At 40.2% G+C, this 16,606-nt stretch overlaps 1 protein-coding gene and 1 pseudogene across 1 annotated transcript in view; one reads left to right on the top strand and one right to left on the bottom strand.

Annotated features, from left to right (window-relative positions):
• Positions 1–1,160: 1,160 nt before the first annotated feature.
• The window catches only part of SMU1 (SMU1 DNA replication regulator and spliceosomal factor), a 34,612-nt gene continuing 19,166 nt past the window's right edge, over positions 1,161–16,606 (bottom strand). The window contains exons 6-12 of the mRNA XM_066256928.1: positions 16,461–16,580; positions 14,690–14,806; positions 13,707–13,834; positions 13,077–13,203; positions 8,503–8,670; positions 6,315–6,467; positions 1,161–4,694 (exon numbers count right to left, since the gene is read on the bottom strand). Of these exons, the coding sequence (XP_066113025.1) occupies positions 4,596–4,694; positions 6,315–6,467; positions 8,503–8,670; positions 13,077–13,203; positions 13,707–13,834; positions 14,690–14,806; positions 16,461–16,580 (912 nt within the window). The 3' untranslated portion in view covers positions 1,161–4,595. The remainder of the gene's footprint in view (positions 4,695–6,314; positions 6,468–8,502; positions 8,671–13,076; positions 13,204–13,706; positions 13,835–14,689; positions 14,807–16,460; positions 16,581–16,606) is intronic.
• Positions 10,126–10,856, top strand: LOC136322828 (small ribosomal subunit protein uS3-like; annotated as a pseudogene).

The raw sequence follows: 16,606 nt of genomic DNA, 5'->3' as shown, positions 1-16,606 counted from the left end.
TTTTTTTTTCATTTTTCTGAAGCTGGAAACGGGGAGAGACAGTCAGACAGACTCCCGCATGCGCCCGACCGGGATCCACCCGGCACGCCCACCAGGGCGCGATGCTCTGCCCATCCTGGGCGTCGCCATGTTGCGACCAGAGCCACTCTAGCGCCTGAGGCAGAGGCCACAGAGCCATCCCCAGCGCCCGGGCCATCTTTGCTCCAATGGAGCCTTGGCTGCGGGAGGGGAAGAGAGAAACAGAGAGGAAAGCACGGCGGAGGGGTGGAGAAGCAAATGGGCGCTTCTCCTGTGTGCCCTGGCCGGGAATCGAACCCGGGTCCTCCGCACGCTAGGCCGACGCTCTACCGCTGAGCCAACCGGCCAGGGCCCATTCTACACTTTTATGGAGTAAGAGTAGACTAGTTATGTTCCAGGGGGGTGCTGTGTAACATGGTGGCCAAAATTCCTGTATGTGAAATTAATATGCTGAAAAAATTGGAGTATTTCATCACTTCATATTTATTTTGAAGTACCCCTAATTTTTGAGAGCAGTCTAGTATCAGATCTCTTCTGCATATATACTGGTTTTCAACCATGGCTATGAGTAGAATTACCTGGGAAACTTTAAAACTGATTTTGAGTCCCACCCTTCAGGGATTTTGGTGTAATTGAGCTGAGTGTAGCCTAAGCATCTGGATGGTCAGGTACAGCCAAGCTTCAACACTACCAACATGGGGTATTGACTACCTAGGACAGAAATGCCACTTAGAATTAATGTGTAAGTTCAAGTAATGGTAGCCCTTGCAAGTGTATGGGGTCACACCAAAGGAGCATCCTAGCTTAAGACATACACTTCACAATTTTTCTTTTGAAATAATCTAGGACCGGTTCTCAACCTGTGGGTCGCAACCCCAGCGGGGTCGCCTAAAGCCATCGGAAAAGACATAATGCATATCAGGTATTTACATTCCGAATCATAACTGCATCAAAATTACAGTTATGAAGTAGCCACCAAAATTATTTTTTGGTTTGGGGTCACCACAACATGAGGAACTGTATTGCGGGGTCACAGCATTAGAAAGGTTGAGAACCACTGATCTAGGAAATGAATCATAGGATCTAAATAGCACAGGGATTAAAATGCTAGTAAACTACAGCAATACAAATACACCAAAGGGTCTCTGAAATCTTATACCTTTTATTAATTTGGTTATCTCAGCAACCCTGTGAAACTGACAGAACAAAAATCAAACACATAGTCAGCCCTCTGTTCTCAGGTTCTGCATCCAAGGATTCAACAAACTGAACTGAAAATATTCAGGGGAAAAAGTTCCAAAAAGCAAAACTTGAATTTGCCACAAGAGTGAGTGAAGTGATGTGTAGGTAGAGACCCTATTGTGGCCTATACACAAATGTCATTTTACATAATGGTGTTGAGCATCTTCTGGATTTTGGTATCTTGCTATGGGTTTGGGAACCAATCCCCTGCAGATACTGAGCGACAGATGTACAGTATAGGTGAGGAAACGGCCCTCTAGACTATGGGTTCTCAAATTTGTGTGTGCTGAGTGCCACTGCCAGTTTCTGATAGTGCAGGTCTACTGTATGGCCTGAGATTTTGCTTTTTCAACAAGTTAACAGGTAATAGCTATTGTTCTGGCCCCAGTAAAAAGAAATCAAATGACAGCAAAGACTGAAATCCAGATTCTTGTAATTTAGTTCTACTCATCTCACTGCCTGGGGCCAATTTAGATAGGTTTTAACAGAAGGTGGAGAAACAATCCATGGAGTCTTCATCTCTGCCCAAACTTAAAAAGGTAGAGAAGAAACAACAGTTTGATTCAAAGAGAGTAAAGAAATTGAGCTTTGGAATCACACCTGTTTTTTATTGTGGGCTCCATGAGTAAGGTGTGGAACTTGTTTCTTCATGTGCATTATGGGAATAGGCTGTACTTCATAAATGGTTCTGAGAAATAAGGCTGCTTACATAGGAAGGGCTCAATAAATAGTTTATTAGTGGTGGTAATACAAGCTGGGGAAAAAAAACTGGCTGGCTGAAGATAGAGAATTGTACCTGAGACTCTATTGGGAAAAAACTTTTCCAGAGTCATTAATTCAACAACTGATAGGACAAATGTTCTTTCTCTCATGGAATTAAATCTAGAGGAATATCATCTAAATTGGTTGCAGCCTAGAGCCTCCCTAGGAACCTGACATGACAGGCATGGGCATCCAGCTTCCATTCGTTTAACCTCTGCAACTGGCAGAAGCCCAACAATATGTAATATGAAAGTAGCCCATTAGTGCAGTCAGACCTCCAGCCACTGAAATCTGGTAAGGGCCTCCAATGGAGCTACTCAGCCTGGCCTAGACAAAGGACTACTGCAGGGGCACACTGAGGCTAATTGCGCATGTGCAACCTGCCCTCCTTAGCCATCTCGCCTCCTCTGCCCCCCCCAGCGAGCTAGGTCCACACAACTACTCTTCTACCACCTAAGCCTCTGGCCCCAGGGCTCCCCCTGCCTTCTGGAGAGAGTCACATGGGCCTTAAGACAAAAAGCTAAGCACAGAGGAAAGGCGTTTCCACTTATAAATAAAACACCATGTTTTTCGGTTTGGATGAAATGAAGTTGTAGGCAGATGCCTAAGGGTTACCTAGGAAAAGCATTTTTTTTTTTTTTAAAGAAAAAAATACATACTCAATGGCTCCCAATCCAGGCCTCTCTGCATGGTCTCCCCAGACACTACCATTTGTCCAGCACATGCCTTGCACTAGGCCTGTGCCACACTGCAGTGCCTAGAAAGACTCCTTGCGCTTAGATTGCCAAACCCCTTTACCTCCAGCTCCTGATGGTGCTTTTATGCTGGACACCAGGAAGCCTTTCCCAACTCAGTAGGACTGGATTAGGTGCTCTTTCTCCCTTTATTGAAAAACAAAAAGATTTTCTCTATTCCACTATTTTAATTACTCCTTTTAACTTGCTTTTCTTTCCTAGCCTATGATAAAAACTAGTCTTTTTTAACCATCCTCGGCACTAGATGCAAGAACAGAAGAGGTGTCTGATAATAAAAAAAATCCTAGAAGGAAAAAAGCAACCTGTGCTAACTGGATTCTTGCCTTTCCTGAGTCCAGCACAAAACATACATCTCATAACTGCCAGTTCATGAAGTCATGGGCTAAACAAAAAATCCAATTTCTTGAAAGTTCTTCTAAGGAATTAGAGCATAAGCTGTCCCTTTCCCACCTGAACTTCTTTTACTTAAGCAAAGGCTTCTTTTCACTGGGATGGCAGGCTACATTCACATGAATTCATAGGCGTATGGCTGTGTTCAAATATCAAAATAGCAATACAACAGACATTCTGTCAAAAAACTACAGGTTTTGTGGTTACAGGAAAAAATTTTAGTTTGGGGAATATGACTGGAAAAGAAGGATTTCTTAGTGCTGTTAAGAATTAATTCAGCCAATATGGAGCTTTACTATTAGGCACAGGATCAGGCTGTATTTCAAATTACAATCAAAGATAAATTATAAGACTCCAAAACTTTGAAAAAATTATACCCACTAGTTTATATCTAATAAATGCTAAAATTACAAAGGGGCATAAAAGAACTACACAAACTAATATGGTCTTACTTTCTTGAAATGGTACCTAGCACATTATCTTAATACACCAACACAGATGCTCCCTCTTCTAACATCTTTGGCTGAAACATAAAAGAAACACCTACATGCAAAATATTCCAAGGGTATTGTTGGCTTTTAACATCTTTTTTTTTTTTTTAGCTAAATAACTAGTAATGATGCACATGGCAAAAAAGACTTCTAAATCTCAATCCTTTTCTAATTTTTCTTCAGAACAATAGCACATTTGCAGTGCCAAATCCTCCTTCAACAAAGGGGAGGTGCCAAAACAATTCTTCAATGTATCCTGCAACTAGTTCTATACATGAGGAGCTCAAGACGATTTTCCTTGGAGTTGCCCAGAACATGTGAGAAGGCACATCTTTATGAATGAGTGGAAGGGTCAGTACAGTGAAATGAGATCTTTTGCAACATCCAACCTTTTCACATTCAGTCTCTTCTACCCAAGAATTGACTTCCTACTATATTTAAGATTCAGGCATAATTAATGTCCGTGTCCTACCCAATTCACTAAATTCTAAGTTAAGTATGTTAACTAGATGAGCACTTATTTACATTTAAAAACAAAGCCTCCAAAAAGGTGTAAAGTTTATTACCATCTAAAAAAAAATGAAAACAGCTACTGAATATGGATAGTTCCTTATTTACAAATTTACTGCAAGGAGGCACATTTAATCAGCAACTCAATAATCAAAGGATTACAATTTTTTCTAGAACTATCAGTTATTCACTCTCCAGGTAAAATATTATTGAAAACTTAAAGTGACTGCCCCAATTAGAAACAAATGAATACCTTAAAATATATATATATATAAAAAAGGGTAACTGCTACTTAAACATGAATTTTCACAAAATTATTCTTGTGCCCAATTCAGACAACTCACTTAAAAGCTGGTCAAAAAAAAACACATGAACATGTCATCATTTAAGTACATGTTCTCAAGCTACTTTAAAGAAAAATGTCAAATTAGGGTTTCCAGAGTTTTAGGAGTCCATCCTCACTGTAGGTAGCAATCAGGTTCTGATGAGGGTGATGTGCAATACCAATCACATCCTTCTCATGAACCTGGAAAAAGGAAAGCACAGGGTTAGGGCATATAGGTCCACTAAAAAGTCACTCTGAAGCGGCTTCCAGAATTGAGTAGGTAAGAATAAGAGTGAAGCTTCCACTTTCTACCACAGGAATCAAGCCTAAGGCAGCCTCAAAGAGAGCTAAACAAATACAAACTGCAAACACTCAGACGAGGTGATTACATGCTGTTCGTATTTTTTGTACTGTTTTTCATAATGTGTGAATAATACTTTGTCCCAAGACAGTGGCTGAGACCAAATGATTCCTTCAACTCAGTGAAATGGGACTGTCCAGGCACCTCAGCTAGAGGACACCTCCCAACTTGTTTCTTTTGCTTGTTTTTTTCTCACATCTTAGATCAGTACTGGAGGCTTCCCAGGGCAGGTGCACCAAAAGTTCACTCGTGAATCACGAGAAAAGATTATTCTCTAACACAGGTATCCTTAAAATTATTTTATGTTTACCATACCATTTCTTCCTGAACCGAAGAGATTACATCTTCATGTTCCACTGGCATTTGGGTATAACAAAAAATGAATACAGAACAAAGTAATATAAGCCACTTCCAGATGTGAGTCTTAAAATCATCCAACATAGCCCTCTAGCTATCTTTTTTCTCCTGAGACGCTGGAGACTATATATTCTAAATGACACAGCTAAAAGATGGAAGATGGCTATCCAACTCATACCACATGATAAGAAACTTTATGTTAAGCCACTGAAATATGGGGAGTTATTACAATAGTTGGCATTAATTTTTATACCAAATTTTACAACATAGAGCTGCTTAAAAACATAACCAAATCAATTCGATAGGATAATGTAAAAGTAATTTGCCTTTGAAAGGACATGAACAGCCTGACCTGTGATGGTGCAGTGGATAAAGTGTCAACCAGGAAGGCTGAAGTCACTAGTTCAAAACCCCGGGCTTGCCTGGTCAAGGCACATATGGGAGTTGATACTTCCTGCTCCTCCCCTCCCTTCTCTCTCTCTCTCTCTCTCTCTCTCTCTCTCTCTCTCTGATCTCTCTATAAAAATGAATAAATAAAATCTTAAAAAAAAAAAAGGACATGGACAGAACTAGCTATATCTGTCACTCTCCAATACCCTGAGGAAGATATGGATCATCTAGCTGGCTAGACAGGCATATTCCCTTTCTTCTCTGCTTTACATACACCCACCCTATCTATTTGAAGCCGAGGGCTCAATGAAGGATAACTTTTTTTTTTAAATTTATTTATTTTAGATTTTATTTATTCATTTTAGAGAGAGGGGACAGAGAGAGAGAGAGAGACAGCAAGAGACAGAAAGCATCAACTCCCATATGTGCCTTGACCAGGGAAGCCCGGGGCTTCGAACCGGCGACCTCAGTGTTCCAGGTGGTGCTTTACCCACTGCACCACCGCAGGTCAGGCAAGGATGACTTTTCTTGAGAGAGAAAGTAATTCTATACAATTACTTATGGGCTCTTTGTTTTATTTAGTGATAAAATTTTCATATTTTTTATACCAAGGCTCATACTGATAGCAGTCTGGAAAAGATTCACTTCAGACTTCAGAAAGACACAAGCATTAATGTAATTTCTTTAGATGGCCTCAAGTCAGTAATACTCACTGTCAAAGTTCTCTCCAGTTTGCCGGTGACTGTGCTAAAGCAGTAGAGCACAAAGTCCTCCCCCACACAGTAGATCCATTCACCACGGGGAGAGAGGGCACAGCAAACAAAGTCACCACCTTCTCTCTTACCAGAGCTGAAGCTTCTGACAATCTACATCATATCACAGCCCAAAGCAAAACACAAAACGTGGATTAGCAGCATTTTAAATGGATATCTTTACATTGTTATTTTGCACTTTGGTTTGCTGACATTTATAATTATTATAGATCACCAATTCCCTTCATCATATGCTAAATCCCCTTGCCTGAGAAATAGTCAACAGATAGGCTACCTGAAGTCAGTGGCAGTCAGAAATTTCAACTTTCTATATCCCCAGTCACCAATCCTGCTCTTTAGTCTACTGAGTCATTTTACCCTGAAGCAAATTCATTACCACACACATAATTTCTAAGTCAATACACTACTAGTTCTCAATACTCTGTGGACTCATGCTCCCCAGTTTCCACTTTCTAAAAAAAAGGTGTTGTACCCATGCAGGCTGGAACTCTGTCTCCAAGATTTTGCTTGCTCTATTTTATATACCATTTAAAATCATCACAAATCAAGTTGAGAAACAAATGGCAAAGGTTATAAAAAGTTGCACACTATACCAGTGGTCGGCAAATTCATTAGTTAACAGCCAAACATCAATAGTACAACAGTTGAAATTTCTCTTGAGAGACAAATTTTTAAACCTAAACTAGACAGATAGGTACATTCCTTATCGAGTAGACAGGTAGGTACATTCCTTATCGAGGTAGTGCCCGCACATGGTATTTTGGGGGAGAGCCACACTCTAGGGGCCAAAGAACCACATGTGGCCCGCGAGCCGCAGTTTGCCAACCAGGGCACAATACAATTCCATTTATCTACCATTCTCAAAATGACAAAATTATAATAATGGAAAATAGACCAGTGGTTGATGGGAAGGGTTTGATTATAAATGTGTAGTACGAGGGATTTTCTTTGGGGGTGATGAAACATCCCTGTATCCTAATTGTGATGGTGGTTACATGAATCTACATATGTGGTGAAATTTTATAGAACTGTTAACTTCCTGTCTCAAAATGAATGTAAAAACTGATGAAATCCAAATAAGGTTATATTTGAGTTAACAGAATTGTAGTAATGTTAATTTCCAAATTTTGATAATTATGCCATGGTTATATAATGTTATCTTTGGGGAAAAGGTACACAAGAATACTCTGTTTTTGCAACTTCTTTCTAAATCTTAAAAAAAAATCTCTTTTCAATAACTCTTTTAAAAGTCAAAAAAACTAGGAAGTGGGCAGCTCTGGCTACTATGCAGGGGCCCAGAAGGTACTACAGACCAGCCATCTCAACCACTACTAATCTGTATCAGTTATAGGGACTAAAGGAATAGAGATAGTTCTATACACCAGCCCCAGATGCCCAGGCCAACATTTCAACAGCACCAGAACACATTCCCAGGGCTCCAGACCTCAACCTTAAAGCTTCTAATGTCCCTGGTGCTACAAAAGCAAGGTTCCCTGGGGACCATGCAAATGTGCTGATTACAAATATACATCATGAAGACACTGTTGCTCTTCTCCTATTAAGAGTTCTGCCTTAGATCATGTGGTAACTAGATATCCCAGACTGGTAACTGACACACACTACCTCCCATATTTAGGAAATGTTATCTTAAAAGCTTCAATGAGATTCTGCAGAGGCTTAAAGAGAGAGCCTCATTTATCCAAAGGACACAAAGGAAAGAGCATACCATACAAAACTCTGAGAAAAAGATAACTTTTAAAAAGCCAAAGAGTGTAGTTTAAGCATTTCAATAACAAATACAGTGTACAGGCAGTCCCGGGTTACAAACAAGACTGTTCTGTAGGTTTGAAAATGTTTAAGTACTTATAAGCACAGAAAAGTCAAAATAAATACGATGTTAAAACATCTAAGTTGCATTTCATAGATAAATGGACCTGTTCCAACTTACATACAAATTCAACTTAAGAACAAACCTACAGAACTTATCTCATTCATAATCTGGAGTCTGCCTGCATATGGTTTTTGGAATGGTGAATCCATATTTAGTTACTGGAAGGGCCAGGACCAAGACATGCTGATTTGGGAATGGTCCATAGGATCTGTGTAAAGGCACTTTCTGAGCACTCACCTGCCCCTGCATGTTCATGATGACCACTGTGTTTGATCTGTTGCATACTACAAAGTGCTCTGGGTTTTTAGGAAGCAGAATCACACTGTTGACAGTGATGTCTGTCCCTGCAGTGCTGCCCAGGGATTTAAAGGTATTTGAACATTCTGTAGTCTTCATATTCCAGATCTATGACAAAAAATTTAAAGCATAAGAATTTATACAATTTGTGTGGCTTAAAACAAAATTACATTACGAAAAAATAAAACTGACTCAGGAAAAAAGCTTCTTACTTGATTTTTAGTCTAATCAAATAATTAGCATTGCCATATGCATAGTAAGCACTTACCATCTATTTGCTAATTAGTATAAACAATCACAAAGCTAAATAATAAAAATCTTTACAAATCATGGTCTTTTCTTACAAAATTTTCCTAATGAGCTACCCATCTTTAAAATTAGCTATGTGTCACCCTGGCCGACAGCATAGTCTCAAAGCTTAGAGGTTGTTAGTTCGATCCCCGGTCAGGGCACATATGGGAACAGCTGGATGTTCCTGTCTCTTTCTCTCTCTCTCACTTAAAAAATAAAAGTAAAAATAAAATACAATAAAATTAGCTATGTGTCAATACTGCTAAGGTCATAAACAACCACAAAGCTGCCCTTATCTGGACATCAAAATCAAATGGAGGGCCCTGGCCGGTTGGCTCAGTGGTAGAGCGTCGGCCTGGCGTGCAGAAATCCCGGGTTCGATTCCCGGCCAGGGCACACAGAAGAGGCGCCCATCTGCTTCTCCACCCCTCCCCCTCTCTTTCCTCTCTATCTCTCTCTTCCCCTCCCGCAGCTGAGGCTCCACTGGAGCAAAGATGGCCTGGGCGCTGGGGATGGCTCCTCGGCCTCTGCCCCAGGTGCTAGAGTGGCTCTGGTCGCAACAGAGCGATGCCCCGGATGGGCAAAGCATCGCCCCCTGGTGGGCGTGCCGGGTGGATCCCGGTCAGGCGCATGCGGGAGTCTGTCTCTTCCCGTTTCCAGCTTCAGAAAAATACAGAAAAAAAAAAAAAAATCAAATGGAGGCTGTTTAGTTACATGCTCAGGCCCTTATCTGGAGATTCTAGCTTGGTGGGTCTTGGATGGGGCACAGGCATGTGCATTTTTTTATATTTATTATTTTTTTTTATATTTTTTATATTTATTATATAGAGAGAAGAGAGAAGGGTGGGGGCAGAAAGCATCAACTTGTAGTAGTTGCTTCTGGTATGTGCCGTGACCAGGCAAAGCCTGGGACTTCAAACTAGTGACCTCAGCACTCCAGGTCAATGCTTTATCCACTGTGCCACCAGTGGTCAGGTGGCGTGTACATTTTTATAAAGCTCCAAAAATAATTCTAATGTACATTTTGAAGCACTAAACAAGTCACAATGTTAACACACACACATGAGGATCCATGAAGAGGAAACCACTCATGGCCACCTGTACCACTACTCCCCATCCAACATCTCTTCTAGTATTAGCTCTCTAACCTAATGCTTTCACCTAACCTCTGGGCTATTATGAACTGAAGGGTTAAATAAGACATCATAGTAGTTACTGACATCTGAGGTTTGCTTAAAGAAGGGATGGAACAAATATAGATTGCAGGGAAAGATGGCAGTGCAAATTTCCAAGAAGTGGAAGTTTGTTGTTGATGGCATCTTCAAAGCTGAACGGAACAAGTTTCTCATTTGGGAGCTGGGTGAAAATGGCTACTCCAGAATTGAGGTCAGAGTTATAGCAATCAGGACAAAAATCATTATCTTGGCCACCAGGACAGAGAATGTTCTTGGTGAGAAAAGCTGATGGACAAGGGAATTGACTACTGTGGTTCAGAAGAAGTCTGGCTTCCCTGAGGGCAGTGTAGGGCTTTATGCGGAAATGGTAGCCAGAGAGTTCTGTGTGCCATTGCCCAGACAGAGTGTACGTTACAAACTCCTAAGAGGCCTCTTGGTATAGAGGGCCAGCTATGGCATGCTGTGGTTCTTCATGGAGATGAGCAGGGCCAAAGGCTGTGAGGTCGTGGTGTCTGGGAAACTCCAAGGACAGAGGGCTAAATTAATGAAGTTTTTGTCAGTGAGCTGACGATCCACAGTGGTGACCCTGTTAACAACTACATTGACACTGCCGTGCACCATGTGCTGCTCAAGCAGGGTGTGCTGGGCATCAAAGTGAAGATCGTGCTTCCTTGGGACTCAAGTGGTAAGACAGGCCCTAAGAAGCCCTTGCCTGACCACATGAGCATTGTGGAACCCAACAATGAGATGCTGCCCACCACCTCAAAACAGAAGGATGGAAAGCCAGAGCCATCTGCCATGCCCCAGCCAGTAACCACAACATAACAGGGTGTACTTGGCAGCTGGATCTGAAGTCTGGATGTTGCTCTATAAATATCTTTAATAAAGTTGTTTAAAAGATGAATGGCAATGGGTGACTAGATTATACATCCAGTATTCAGACTGAGGGTCACAAAACCCCATCAGGGCATTACTTGATCTTTAGGGCTGCCTGGTTCACAATGTTTCTTTACTTTCCTGAAATCCTCTTGGTTTCAACTGTACTTGTGAGAAAAGGGCCAGAACAGCAGGACCCAAGAAGAGCTAACCAGAGAGATACCTATTGGGGGTAAATGGTGATGGTAAGGTCTGATAGCACCTTGATCAACTCACCTGTAGTTAGTAACTCATTTGCAGTCAGGATTATAGGTTTAGAAGAGGGATATATTAAAACAATTTTATTTTCCTGGTGCATAAGAAAATCTATATTGCACAAAGAAATAAATACACCAGCTATTATATTTTGGATGGTTCTATGCCCTGGTTGCTGCGCTTCACATACTTTCTTATTTAATCCTCAATATCTCTAAAATGTAAAAGGAATTTGTGCTAATGGATAGAGCCTGAAGCACAGATGTAAAGAATATTGCTACTGTCTATTGTTTTATCTTTTAAATAAAAAAGAAAGACAAATATTGATTGTATGGCCTCATCTGGACACCACTCACTTAATGAGGCATAAAAGCCTCAAAGGCGTGGACTGTGTTTTCTCTGTGCTCTCAACAAAGCTTAGCACACAACAGATACTGAATACCAATAAACAGGAGGAAATAGTTGTCCTAGTGTTTGTTTTCCTAATAAATATTATAATCATCTGTCCCAGTCTACTCTCTAAAGCCCAACTGCCTAGAAGACAAATGAACATTTTAGACATCAAGAGTTTTAAGGCTTTTTTAGTGTTTCTGTCCAAAAGCCAGTGCAATGCTTTATCCCACACACTACAGAACTAAAAGAAAAGACATCAAAACAGAGACCTAGATAAACCAGCCCCCCATGGCATTTTACATGTTGTGAGGCCTTACACCTAGCACAAAGAGGATAAATCCCATGACTAAAGTAGTGAGAGCTCTGTGTATTTCCCCATTCCTCCTGAGGAAGAGTATATCTCCTACTCTCAGATTTCTGGTTTGATTCCCAAACCAGAACAAACATCAGGACATGGTCTGACTTTCAGGTGTTTGTGTTAAAATGTTGAGGACTTCTGCTACAAAGCACTCACATAAGGCAATTAAAAAGCAGGTCCAGAATGTAAATGGAGTGTCTCAAAGATTTTCAGCAACTTATTATTTGGATTTATCATCTTTTCTAGGAAATGAGGACCTCTCTTAAAATAAATCTCTCTAGGCAATGAAGATCCATTCCTTTCAGCTGAGAGAGGGCTTTGTTCTACCCTGCACCTCCTCTGTTCCTCTATAAATGCCATTAAAAAAGCCCTAAATTAGGCCCTGGCCCGTTGGCTCAGCGGTAGAGCGTCGGCCTGGCGTGCGGGGGATCCGGGTTCGATTCCTGGCCAGGGCACATAGGAGAAGCGCCCATTTGCTTCTCCACCCCCCCCTTCCTCTCTGTCTCTCTCTTCCCCTCCCGCAGCCAAGGCTCCATTGGAGCAAAGATGGCCCGGGCGCTGGGCATGGCTCCTTGGCCTCTGCCCCAGGCGCTAGAGTGGCTCTAGTCTCGGCAGAGCGACGCCCCGGAGGGGCAGAGCATCGCCCCCTGGTGGGCAGAGTGTCGCCCCTGGTGGGCATGCCGGGTGGGTCCCGGTCGGGCGCATGCGGGAGTCTGTCTGACTGTCTCTCCTCGTTTCCAGCTTCAGAAAAATACAAAAAAAAAGAAAGCCCTAAATTAGAAAGGCTGTGCAACAACAAAAAAATCTATTTATTTAGCCACTGAGCTCCTTGTAAATTTGTTGCAGGTGGACCATACATATATGGCAATTTCAAATTTAACCAATGTAAATGGGGTATGACTTAAATTTAGGACTCCACACCTTTCTTCTTTTCCTACACATGCTAAAGTCTGTTTTTCATTTTGTAAGTTTGAGATTTGAGGTCTAGGCCAACAGGAATTACCCACAAAATATTACTGTTGTCTCAGACTAAACTCAATTATAGCTAAAATAATTAATAAAGAGGTCTGCTCCAACACAATTATAACCATTACCATCACTGAAAATTCCTCAAAGGGCAAAAATGGGACAGATACCCCAGAGTAAACCAGTAACAAATACTTCACCTTCACAGTGCCGTCAGAGGAGGCACTGATAATATAATGTCCGTCCTGTGTAAATGTCGCTTCGTTGACAAAGGAAGAATGGCCACGAAATTCCTTCAGGGTTTTCCCAGATTTTAAACCATGAATTCTATCACATACATTAGGAAATGAAAAGAACAATTAATGTTCTATATACTACATTTGAGGACAAGTTTTTAATTCATTTTAGGTGAATTACAAAAAGTCTTGTTATAATATTAAGTGAAGAAACAGGGCCATGCATTTATGTATGCAGTATAATTTTCATTATGTCAAAATCCAAAGCAAAAGGTTGGCACAGACTGGAAGAAAATATGCCAATAATACCACAGGCTTCTGTTCAGAGACAGACTTTTAGGCTTTGGCTAGGACCCAGGAATATGTATTTGTAATATGCCCTCTAACTTAATTCTGATACAGGTGGGCAAAAACTCAAATGGACAAAATAATAGCACTGTGTCAGCTGTACTCTGACTGGGGACATGAGATCTCACATCCACTCACTCTCCATCCAATACTGTCCTGGTGAAAGCATAAGGAATCACTAGTACCACCCTTCAGAGCTTCGTCATATCAAACCCAAGTGAGGGCAGCTTGGGGATTCTTACTTACCTAATTGTCTGGTCAAAAGAGGCACTAAGGATCTGACTGCTATCCTTAGAAAAGCTCAGACACGTGACACCTTTACTGTGCGCCCTTTCAAATCTCCTTAAACACTGTCCACTCTGAATTTTCCACACCTTAAAAAAAATAGTAAAAACTTGTAAATAGAGTGTCCCACTCTAGCCCAGAATCAAGCAAGTAGCAATGCTCACTAATGTACCAAAACAGCATTAAAAATGCATGCTTATAGCTGAATATGATATATCTGGTTCACACAGTATAATGATAACTGAATCTTTTGAAAGTTAAATAGCTTTCCTTGTAAATTATTAAAACAAAAATTTAGACTCTAAGTTCACTTAGCAGAGACCAATTCTGTATTTTACCTAGCCCAGAGCATTTTACAAGCAATTAAATACAAGCCACAGCTAATGAGCTATATACCATCCCATTCCATAAAAAACAAAAACAAAAAAAAGTACAACACATACAAAGTGAGCAAGGTGGTACATCACTAAGGGCATGAGTAGATCTACACTAAAATCCAGGTCTATCAATTACTAAATGTGTGACCTCAAACATATTATTGGACCTCTCTCAGCAGTTACGTATTAAGATTAAACAGAAAAAAGAAAAGTGACTAGCACAAAGTAGATGCTCAATAAACAGTAGCTGTTATTAAGCTGCATATCATATGTAGGACACTACTTCACTATAGAACTTTCAAAATGTGATGGCCTGACCTGTGGTGGCGAAGTGGATAAAGCGTCGATCTAGAAATGCTGAGGTTGCCGGTTTGAAACCCTGGGCTTGCCTGGTCAAGGCACATATGGGAGTTGATGCTTCCAGCTCCTCCCCCCTTCTCTCTGTCTCTCCTCTCTCTCTCTGTCTCTCCCTCTCCTCTCTAAAATGAATAAATAAATAAATAAACTAAGCTTTAGAACTTTCAAAATGTCTACATACAAGTGTTTGTGATGCTCACTAATTCATACCTTGATTTTTCCATCTTGGGCCCCAGTTGCTAACATTTCTGTGTCTCTGCTGAAACACATGCAGAGGACAGCATCATCCATCATCATAAAGTTATCCTGGGCCTGGTACTTAAGATCCTAAAGGAAACAATGATAAGCACTTATCAAAATAACAAAACCCAGTTACCCCAGATCTCTACAAACTCACTGAAAGCAGGATAATAGCTTGTTCCTACTCTAAATCTCCAAAGCAAATAGTAGTGGCATGCACACATGTTCCTAATGAACAAGTGAGAACTGATAATGTTGGGAATAAATAATTTTGCATAATTTGAACTAATATTGTAAAAAATGCCAACATAATGGCCTACATCTTTTGATTACTAATCTTTTCTAAGCAAAATTTCCTTACAGTTTTACACTATGTATCTCTAAATCTGAATTTACTTATCTTAGGAGTATGATGTAGAAACTAATGTTTTTTTTCCAAATCATCAGCTATTTTTCCTCACCCCATGTACTGACTAATCTATTTATTTTTTATGCTTACTTTATCATACATTATTGTTCAAATAGAAGTAGGTCTATTTTTTGCTAATTAAAACTGACACTGCTTCATGGTTTTAAAAAAGAGACAAACTAAAAAAATACAAAGTAGAAAGTGAAAATCACTCATAAATTCACTACCAAGTAGAATTTAGTACTCTATGATGGCAATTACAATTTAAATCAGTGGATAGCCAATAAATAGCTATTTGGGAAAAAGATTAAGTTCAATCTACACCAACTTTATCTCCCTAAACAAATTACAGATGGATCAAAAATTGAACATAAAATGAGACATAAAAAGACTAGAAGAAAATGTAGAAGAGATGGATATATATAATAAAATAAAAAATAGGTTTATAAAGCAAAACCATAAGCAAAATCAAAAGACAAAAGTTAAAATTAAAAAATATTTGTGATATGTATCATAAAAGTTGATTTCTTCAAACTGTAAAGAGCTCCAACAAATCAATAAGATACAATCCAAAAGAAAAACGGGCAAAGGATATAAACAGACTTCACAGAATAGGAAATATTGGTGGCTTTTCACATATAAAAAGATATTCTCTCAGCCCTGGCTGGTTTGCTCAGTGGTAGAGCATCAACCCAGCATGTGGATGTCCCAGGTTCAATTCCCAGTCAGGGCACATAGGTGAAGCACTCATCTGCTTCTCCCCCCCTTCTCTTCTCGTCCCCTCTTGCAGTCATGGCTCAACTGGAGCAAGGTGGCCCAGTTGCTGAAGATGCTTCCACTTCAGGCACTAAAAAAATGGCTCCAGTTGCAACAGAGCAAGGGCCCCAGATGGATAGAGCATCACCCCCTAGTGGGCTTGCTGGGTCAATCCCAGTCGGGGTGCATGCGGGAGTCTGTTTCTGCCTCCCCTCCTCTCACTAAAGAAAAAAAAAAGATATTCTCTCATTCATAGTAAGAGAAATGCAATTAGTACTACAATTAGGTTAGATTAGAAATAAAAAATAACTGCTTAAATATACCTAGAAAATTCCAGGAAGGTTCCACAAGAAACTGGTAACCCTGTCTGGACTAAGGAAGGGAACTGACTAGCCAAGAGACTAGAGAACAAGACCCTTTACAAAACAACTTTTCTATTTTATATAACATCGATCAGATGTACATATAACCCACTCAAAAAATACATTTAAATTGTAAAAATAACAGATAATTAAGAAACAATAGATCAACAGATCATTCTTTTACTAAAAAGTTAATGTATTTTAAATACTTTACCTTCCTGATTTTTCCAGTTGTAAAGTTCCATACTTCAATGAATCCATCAACAGACCCAGTGACCAGATACTGACCATCTGGAGAAAATCGAGCACACTCCACATGTGATTTCTGACCAAACTGTTTCAAATGAAACAATGAAATAG

Source organism: Saccopteryx bilineata, chromosome 2, assembly GCF_036850765.1.
Source record: "Saccopteryx bilineata isolate mSacBil1 chromosome 2, mSacBil1_pri_phased_curated, whole genome shotgun sequence".
Lineage (NCBI taxonomy): Eukaryota > Metazoa > Chordata > Mammalia > Chiroptera > Emballonuridae > Saccopteryx > Saccopteryx bilineata.
This window is presented reverse-complemented; position numbering and strand designations above follow the sequence as displayed.